We start from the raw sequence: 9,111 nt of genomic DNA, 5'->3' as shown, positions 1-9,111 counted from the left end.
GTAGCAGGGGAAAAGGCTTCGCTGCGGGGATGCTCGCGGCTCAGCTAGGCTAATGCAGGCATTCAGCATAACTGTGCAGCAAAGACATGCTCCTCACTGTACGGTCACCTTTGAGAAGAGCTCTTTTCCCAGCATGCCTGTCCGGGTCCAGCCCTTTAAACCTGCGTGAGCCAAACTCTCACACCCCTGAAGTAGCCATTGAACAGACCTGCTGGGTTGTCCCTCACACAGGGGTTGCATCCACATTCCCAGTTTGCCTTGGGGGCTGTTGAACTGTTTGTACCTCTGGGGCTGCAGTCGTGAAAACCATGAGCAAGTGGGGCACCTTTAGCTCTCCTGCTTTTTGGTAGGGTGAGCGCAACCACCCATAATGAGTAATTCTCCCGCTGGGAAAGCAGCCCATCAAAGACCTGCTCCATGGAGCGCGTTTCTTCAGTGGGGGGCCTGTCCAGGTGATCCCACCTCTGCTGAAAAGGTAGCCCATTCTCTTACTAGGCTGAGGCTTAGAGAAAGACACAAGCCCAACCTCTGACTCTTCGCTTTATAAATAACAACCCACATGGATTCAGTGAGTCCCTCATGGGGCTCTCGCCATTTATCGCACAGCAGCTCCGGGCACCTGGGCAGGGAGGCAGCGCTCCAGCCAGCCAGCTCGGAGTTTGCAGGAGCTCAGCGCAGTCCAGACAAGCTTCACGCAACACGTACGTGTGTGTGCATGCGTCCCAGCCCAGTCCTTGGATATGGCCTCCACTCTGGCTCCTTTCTTCTTCCAGCTTAGGCAGGAGACCGGAGGGCTGTCCTCCCCGCAGGATCCAGCAGCCGGGGGCAGTCAGGAGCCATGGCTGCTGGACCCACTGTCCCATGCTTCAGCTGTGGCACTATCTCCAGCACGTGGGTGTGAACCGGGGGTCAGATCCGGATGACGAGGCGGCCTCTGCAATCCAGTAACCTCACACAGGAGACCAGGGGGGAAAAGACAAGCACGCTTCCCCTGCGTGGACCTGCCTGGGTAACAGGCCACGGGAGCCTAACCCCAGGAAGCATCAGACCTGGCAGTTCAGTTAAGCAATGCATCCTGCCCCACCAGCGGGCCCTCTCTGCCCTCAAACCCCCAGCAGCCTTGCACTCCCTTCTCGCCCCTGGCAGCCTGGTATCAGGACACCGGTGACAAGGACGTGCTAGAAAAATAAACTCGAGCGTAAAATCTAGCCCCTTGGCACGGCGTCCCAGCTACCTCCCCAGCCCCGGCTGGAACACCGCACCTCACCTCACCTGCTGGGCTCCACTCTGCCTCTTCTTGGGATCAGCATGGAGAGGGCCAGGCCCAGGAAGACACAGAGGAAACTAGCAAGAGCCCAAACACTCCTCCCATCCAGGGCCGCAGCCCCCCTTCGAACTGCCCCCTGGCCACAGCAGGCACAGCTCTATTTCCCCCTCCTCCCCCCGACACCATCCTCCTGGGAGAGCAGCTCAGGGGCTGCCCTGGGCTCACTAAACATTCCCATCAGGCTCTCGGGGCGGAGCTGGGAAGAGATGCACTATGAGGCTGGCAGGAGAGGGGAATCATCGTGAGCTTCACCCTGAGCGACGCTAATTCAGGCCACTCACACCCATCACCATGGACTGCTACTGAAGTGGGGCGGTCGGACACCCCCCCAAACCCCACTTGGGGGTGCTGCAAGCTCAGTCTCCTACCACCCTAAGGTTGTATGCTCACCCCCACCCCGTCACTACCCTCTTGTGGATTGCACGTTGCCCCCCGAGCTGCTGGAGTTTTACAGACATGGTGGTGCTACCTTATGCCAGGGACTGCACTGCTCTTTCCCCAGTACAGTTTGCAGTCCCTCCTCCCCCTCAGGCCTGGTAGAGGGGCACCACTCTGTCTATGGGACTCCTGCAGATGGGGCAGGTGTGGCTCGGCAGGGCCTGGAAGCAGCGGAAGCAGCAGCAGACGTGGCCGCAGCCCAGCAGGACGCACTCGCGGGGCTGCGTCAGGCAGATGACACAGGCATCCTCCGACGTGTCCTCCCCAGACTCGGTCGCCGGGTCCCCACTGTACCGCAGGGCCTCAAGCTCCCGCCGCTGCTCCTCCTGCTCCTGCTTGTGCCGGCGCTGCTGATAGGCCCGGCAAAGGGTGTACAGGATCACCGCCAAGCCCGCCAAGCCACACAGCACCGCTGCCCCCTTCCAGAAGCTGCTCACCGACTCCATCTCTGCCAGCAGAGCCTGCCAGTCCCCCAAGTGCAGGAAGTAGTCGGACCCGTCAGCTGGGGGCTGCAGGCGGAGGGCCCCATTTGGATGCAGGACCAGCTCCCCGATGCCAGTCAGGCTGGCCCCCACTCGCAGCATCTCCTCTGTCTCCAGGAGGCCCTTGGGCTTCTCCCCACTGAGGTAGTGGCTGATCAGGTCTCTGAAACTGTGGGTTGGGTGCTGGAAGTGCTCATACACAGTCTCCAGGGGCAGCCGGACAGCCCGCAGGGGGCTTTCTACGCTCACCTGTGTCCCTGCCTCAGCACTGGCGGATGCCAGGGTGAAGGGCACTGTGTACACCTGCTCCGAAACCACCCGCTCGCTTTCGTTCCTGCAACCAAGCGAGAGCAAACAGCTGAGCCTGTGGTTCCCAGGCAGACCTCCAAGCCACCCCAGGCCTGCAGAGGACACCACCCAAGGAGGGAACAGGCCACACGTGCTGCAGGTCAGCTGGCCCTGTGTGCACTCCCACACTGCCTGCTGCTTGGGCCCTGTCTTCCCCACCACCAGCCTATCCCAACTCCTCGGCCTGGCCCAATGACCACTCACCAGCTCCGGGCTAGACTGTTCCAGACCAGTCGATGCTCTTTCAGAACTAGTTTCTGGATCACTCCCCGCAGCTCTTCATGGTGCTGGCTGGACAGAGCCGCTTTTGCTGGCAGGACAATCCCTACGGAAAAGGCGATGGAAGATCATGCAGGCAGGGCGTGATCTTTGCCAGGCTCACTGTGGTTCAGGGAGCAGAGCGTAGCAGCTCTAGAATTCCCCCAGGGATACAATTCGCCACAGCAGGAGGCTGGGTTTGCCTAGTGGGCTGGGAGAGCTACAGTTGCTTAACTATGAATCCTTGCTCCTGCTACGAGAGTTCAGCCGATTCAGCAAGGGGCAGGGCTCCCTTCTGGGGCCAAGGGAGGACACCCAGGAGGTGTTACTGAAGAGCCCCCTGATATGTTGCTCTGCAGACCGGCCCTATCCGTGCCCACAATTCCCCAGTTCCTAGTGTGGAGACTCCAAACACAACAGGAGACGACACGCCGCTGCTGTGATGATCGCTGAGCAATGGGCCCCAGCGCACTGAGCTGGGTAGGTGTGCGGGGGTCTCACCTTCTAAGGCAACATAATGCAGGCACTGGCCACTGGTAGCAGACAGCCGCTCAGGCAGACTATCATCCACCTGTAGCTTCGGAGCCTCCTGCGGAAGCAGAAACCACCAATGAGTGTGAACCTCAGCCACTGGTTATCTCACTGAGCTGCTACTCAGCTCCTGGGGTGGGGGGAGAACACCCTCTGTCCAGGCCTGGGTGGGCCCCACCTCCAGAGGCCAGTGGGTACCTCCCTCTTCACTAGGATGTCTCTGGCTCCCAGGTCTGACACTGTGACATTGGCTGTAGGTGCTGGATTTTCAAGCAGCCCCTTGGGACAGGGCGACTCTGGCATTTTTCAAGGGCATGAGGCCCCCCACTGGTATCTCATCGTTCTGTAAAGTGAACGGCCCTCCTTCCATTCTAGGGCTTGCTTGGCTGACGTGTATAGTCCCCAGCAGCGCCTCTGCTCAGACGATTCACCTAGGAGTGGGCACATGAGACCCAGCCCTGTGCAGTCAGCCCTGGCCAGGCACGGCTGAAGCACAGCATGGCACACCTTTCCCAGGTGCACAAGTGGGAAGTGAGCGGTCCCGCAGCAGAACTGCGGAGGGGACTGAGCGACCAGAGGGATTGAGAGAGGGGAGAACATTAAACACCAAATCTCCCCCCCTGCCTGTAAGAACACGAGAACAGCCATACTGGGTCAGACCAATGGCCCACCCAGACCTGTGTGTGACCTTCCAACAGCGGCCAAGGCCAGATGCCACAGAGGGAACGAACAGAACAAGTGATCCCTCCCCTGTCACCACTTCCAACCTCTGACAGACAGAGGCTAGAGAGACCCTTCCTGCCCATCCCGGCTAAGAGCCCTCGATGGGCCCATCCTCCACGAACTTCTCTAGCTTTTTTTTGAACCCTGTTAAAGTCTTGGCCTTTACTGCATCCCCCGGCGAGGAGTTCCACCGGTTGGCCGCGGGAAGAAAAACGCCCTTGTGCTTGTTTTCAGCCTCCTGCCTACCCAGGCCGTTTGGTGACCCCTAGTTCCGGCACCAGGGGAGCAAGTCGATAAGTTTTCCTTAGGGGCCTTCTCCACACCACTCCCGATCTTCGAGCCCTCAGTCCTACGCGGCCCGCGGGAGCCACCCTGCCCCACGTGCCCTTGGTCTTCGGCGACTCGGGGCCTCGCACGCAGTGGCCGGCGCTGCTCACGGCCAAGGCAGGAGGCGCCAGGGGCCAGGCGTGCGCACCGGGCGGCGTTCCCAGCTCGGAGGGATCCTGGCTGAGCCCTGCGGGGAGGGGGTCCCGGGGCAGGGGCCAGAGGGGGTGAGGGGCCCCGAGAGGAGCAGGGGGTGCCCCGGGGCGGGGGGGGGGGGCTCCCGGGGGTTCCCGGTGGGAGGGGGGCAGGTACCTGGATCCGGGCCAGCGCTCGGGCCCGCTTCCTGTACAGGTAATAGCAGAGGCCGGAGCAGGCCAGGCTGGAGGCCAGGCACAGCAGCTCCCCGGCGCTGACGGGCAGCGCGTCCATGGGGCCGGCAGGGGGCCCCGGGCCCGGCGGCAGGGCCCGTCCCGCCCCGCCCCGGACTCCCCCGAGAGCCGGGTGTCCAGGCCGAGCCCCGCCCCGCCGCGCTGCCCCCTGGGAGACGGAGTCCGGCCGCGCTCAGCTCCTGGGCACCCTCGCAGGCCCCTTGGAGGCGTCGGAAACTACCATTCCCGTAGAGCCTTGCGCCGGGCCGGGGGCTGCAACGTCAGGCCCAGGGCAGGCGGTGTCCGTCCAGGGACTACGGCTCCCGTGAGGCATTGCGGCGAACGCGCTAGATTGCCGGAGCGGGGCGGGCTGTTTTCCAACCCCCAGGCGGTCAATGCGGGACACGAGAGTCCGGCGCTGAGCCAGCGGGGGCGGGGCCACAGGACTCCCTGGTGCGCGGGGAAGGGGTAACAAGATGCACACGTGGGGCACGAGGGGCAGGCGCAGGGGAGGTGGGGTAGCAAGATGCACACGAGGGGCAGGTGCAGGGGAGGGGTAACAAGATGCACACGTGGGGCCGGCGCAGGGGAGGGGTAACAAGATGCACACGTGGGGCAGGCGCAGGGGAGGTGGGGTAACAAGATGCACACGAGGGGCAGGCGCAGGGGAGGTGGGGTAACAAGATGCACTGGGGGGACTCAAGAGGCAAAAATCCTGGGTATATTGGTCTCTCAGAAGGACAGTTCATGTCTCCTGGTCTTAAGTAGCTTATTGAGACACCAGGATGTGTTTATTCTGTTGCCCACTAGGGACTGGGGAGGCTGGCAAGGAGGAATAGTGTTTACTAGACCTTCTACTGGTGTATTGTGGGAGCACCAAAGGTTGGCGCATACAGCTCGTGTAGTGCTGGGTGCTGTATGAACACAGCCAAAGCATTTACAGACAAAAACGTGAAGGGGGGAAGTGAGGCTGGGACACAGGGTGTTGTATCAGGCACAGCTGCATTAGCTTGAAAGAGCTGTTTGGTTCTTAGTTCCACAAATGAGGCCAGTGCTTGCAGAAATAGCTTCTGAATTTGGGTGACCAGCCTGAGACACCTGAGGGTCTGATTCCACAATGGAGTCGGTGGGAACTGTGGATGCTCAGCTCTTTGAAAGTCAGGCCTAGCTCCGGTGAGGAGGAGGAAGGGGAGAAGATGAAAGCTGGAAGGTGGGATGGATTTTGAGAGCTTTCATTCACCAGCTGTTCCATATGTACAAATAACCTCTCCAACCCGCACCCCAGGACAGGTATCTCGGGTTCCCTGGCTTGCAACGCCGCTTCTGGTGACTGATCTGCATCAGCATCAGAGTCCAAAGGCAGGAAGGAGTCGTCCTCCTAGTCTGTTTGTTTTTCTTTTCTCATTGCTAGAGCTTACAAATCCTGGTGCTGCTGCTTCTCAGTTCAGGGCCCAGCCTGCACCCAGGGCCATGCTGCAGTGGATCCACATGAAGCAGTTGGGCCTGGGAAAGCTTGTGGCTTGGAGAGGGTCGTGAACTGGCCCAGCAAACGCAGAGCTGATGGAGCAATTAGTCCCACAGTGGCTATGCAGCCTGCCCAATGGGAGCAGCCCTTACACTATGGGATGGGGTCCCTTGAGGTCAGGGCTCCAATCTGTCCCATCGCAGTAGTGACTGAGGTGTTACCAGCCAGCAGCCCCGCCTGACATGAGCAGAGGGTCCAGCTTCCAGTGCCTAAGGGCAGGAATTGGCTTCCTTGTTGGGCTGGGAGCCCAACTGCTCTCCCCTTGCAGAGGGAAGGAAGGGGTGAGGTGCCTCTGTGGGGCAGGGAGGGGTGTGAGAATTACGCTGCTGCTGCCCATTAGGACAGTGGATACACGCTGCCCCAGTTTGCAGGACTGCTCATCTGGCCCTTTACACCACAGCTAAATTCCCCTGAAAATTGTAAATTCAACAGCGTGAGCTGGACCCCAGCTCCTGGTGGCTGTTGTGGGGGATTTGCTAGGCGGGGGGGTGCCTGTCCCCGTGCGGCCAGGTGCTCAGGCGCATGTGGGCCCTGGCCTGTGGACCATGCTGTACAGGGAGTGCCTGGTCCTTTCCGGAGTGGGGAGTATGTGCAGAACTGGACTCCAAAAGCAGAGGCTGAGGGGCTCCCTTTGCTTTATGGGCAACGGGCTTGCAGCTCTGGGGCTCATCTCCCTAGCAAATGAGTGACTCCAACTGGGAATACTGCCCCCATCTCCTCAGCTGAGCAGCTTCCCCTTGTGGGAGATGGGAACTGTCCTATCACCCCAAGATTCAGCCCAGCCCACATGACTCTCCTAGCAGTCCTTAGATGGGAGGTAAATAGAGGCAGCCAGGAAGGCTGGTGGGGGGTTAGTTGGTTCGAATGACCTCACTGGTACATTTGCACACCTGGGCATTTCTTTTTCTATGTGTAACCTCAGCTCCAGACTGTTCAACAAACTAGAACATCCACGAAAGTCACTGCTAGATTTTTTTTCAGGCTTAACTCCAGTTTAACAAAGGCACCCCTGCCCAGCCCTCTGGGAATTTCCTTAGATGCTTGAAAGGTGTAAGTATCAGAAGGAAGCTGAGTTAGTCTGTATATTCAGAAACAACAAGAAGTCCTGTGGCACCTTATAGTCTAACAGATATTTTGGAGACAAATTTGCAAATGAATTGCAGCTCTGAGACCCTCCCACTCATGCATCTGATGAAGTGGGTCTTTGCCCATGAAAGCTTATGCTCCATCAACCAAGGATTGAACAGAGACTGGGAGTGGTTGGCCCATTACCAAAGCAGCTTCTCCTCTCTTGATGTTCACAACTCCACATTATCTGCTGCTAATGGGTCATTTCCACCCTGTCTGAATAGACCTTGTCAGGTCTGGTGCTCCTCTTTACTGAGACCCCCTCTTTAAATCCTCCTCTGAAACCACCCCCATGCATCTGATGAAGCGGGTCTTTGCCCACGAAAACTTGTGCTCCAAAGTATCTGTTAGTCTATAAGGTGCCACAGGACTTCTTGCTATTTTTGAAAAGTATAAGTGTTCTGTGTTGGGATTTCCCAAAGACCTCTCCTGGTGAGCTTCCCAGCACTGCCCCACTGAGAGTCTGTGTTCCTACTCCCCTTCCCTTCTGTGGTACCCTGCCAGGTGCTCATTCCAAGCTACCCGGGACCGTGCAGAATTAAGAACTTCCCAGAGCCCAGTGCCAAAGTGGAAACTGCTTTTAATTGTTAAATAAAGCCACCGTCCACCACCCAAAGCTAGTCCAAGGCACCGCTCCCCACCCTGACCAACCGATTGAAGCAAATGAGAGTTTCTAAGCCAAGCTGGTTTTGGATTACAATGAGCCTAAGGTTAAGTGCCCCGGAAACGAGAGCCACTCACATTCTGAAGCTCCCAGCATCAGATGCCTTGTCCGATCCCCGCTCCAAGGACCCGGGAACAGCCTGCCCTGGCATGCAGAGGGGTTAGGAGAGGGAAGCTGGGAGGGGCCGGGAGCTGTTTTAGAACAAGCAGCTTGTTTCAGGGCTAATCCCAGGCAAAGTCCTGGCGGCAGAAGAGAGCCTCGGGGGATTAACGGCCGCTCCTCCATTTGCTTTAAAAAGATTAAAAAATGCCTGGGGATGTTCTCCGCCTGCCAGCCTAGCACCAGAGGGCACTGGGCTGCCCCCCTCCCTGTGCCCAGTGTGGCGGTAGGGGGTGCTGCACTGCTGCCCACTGGGCCCTGTCCCTTCTCCCTGCTGCATCCCAGCCTGGCACCAGGGGCAGGAGGCTGCTGTCCTGCCTATCCCAGCCATGCCCGTCTCTGGGGTTCTCTGCCCCGTCCCACCCGGTGCTCCCATATCTGGCCTCCCTACTCCAGCATTTGTCTCCAGTGTGGGCGCACTTCCTGGCGGCCCAGGGAGCCGCTGCTGGGAGCGCCGGCACGGATGGTGCCCTTCTAACTGCTGGGGCATCACCCAGGCCCTGTTGGCACCAGGGTTGTCTGGCTGGAGGAGCTGCCCCCAGGCTAGGCCTGCAGTGTGGGGCTGCACAGGACAGGGTCTCCCATCCCATGGCCGGGTTGGGTGGGCATGGCCGGCTGACCCTCCGTTGCGGGGCATGGGGAGGCAGGGCTGAGCGGCTGGAGGGGGCCGACGCTCCTGGTGATGAGAAGGCCGGCAGCGGTGGCAGGTGCCGATCGTGGGGAGAAGGTCAGTGGTGCAGGGTGGGGAACGAGCAAGGCAGGTGGGCTGGGTAGCAGGCTGCACCCAGCAGGAAGGGCAGAACAACAAGTCTCCTACGCTCCCTCCTGGCGCTGTG

The 9,111-nt window shown here is 59.6% G+C and overlaps 1 protein-coding gene across 1 annotated transcript; it reads right to left on the bottom strand.

Moving 5' to 3' along the window:
- Nucleotides 1-532: 532 nt before the first annotated feature.
- On the bottom strand, nucleotides 533-4,945 carry LOC142018359 (mitochondrial ubiquitin ligase activator of nfkb 1-A-like). The gene is made up of 4 exons (XM_075004103.1): nucleotides 4,744-4,945; nucleotides 3,355-3,442; nucleotides 2,800-2,920; nucleotides 533-2,581 (listed from the first exon to the last, which is right to left on the bottom strand). Exons 1-4 carry the CDS (start codon nucleotides 4,858-4,860, stop codon nucleotides 1,855-1,857), a joined length of 1,053 nt encoding a protein of 350 aa, XP_074860204.1. The 5' UTR covers nucleotides 4,861-4,945; the 3' UTR covers nucleotides 533-1,854.
- Nucleotides 4,946-9,111: the final 4,166 nt, after the last annotated feature.

Source organism: Carettochelys insculpta, chromosome 10 (genome assembly GCF_033958435.1).
Source record: "Carettochelys insculpta isolate YL-2023 chromosome 10, ASM3395843v1, whole genome shotgun sequence".
Lineage (NCBI taxonomy): Eukaryota > Metazoa > Chordata > Testudines > Carettochelyidae > Carettochelys > Carettochelys insculpta.
This window is presented reverse-complemented; position numbering and strand designations above follow the sequence as displayed.

Excerpts from the sequence above, each read along its gene's own strand:
- LOC142018359 (XM_075004103.1), bottom strand. The coding sequence starts at position 4,860 with ATGGACGCGCTGCCCGTCAGCGCCGGGGAGCTGCTGTGCCTGGCCTCC. Across the intron at positions 3,443-4,743 it reads GAGCGCTGGCCCGGATCCAG|GAGGCTCCGAAGCTACAGGT; the intron begins GTACCTGCCCCC and ends CTGCTTCCGCAG. Across the intron at positions 2,921-3,354 it reads GCATTATGTTGCCTTAGAAG|GGATTGTCCTGCCAGCAAAA; the intron begins GTGAGACCCCCG and ends CCTTTTCCGTAG.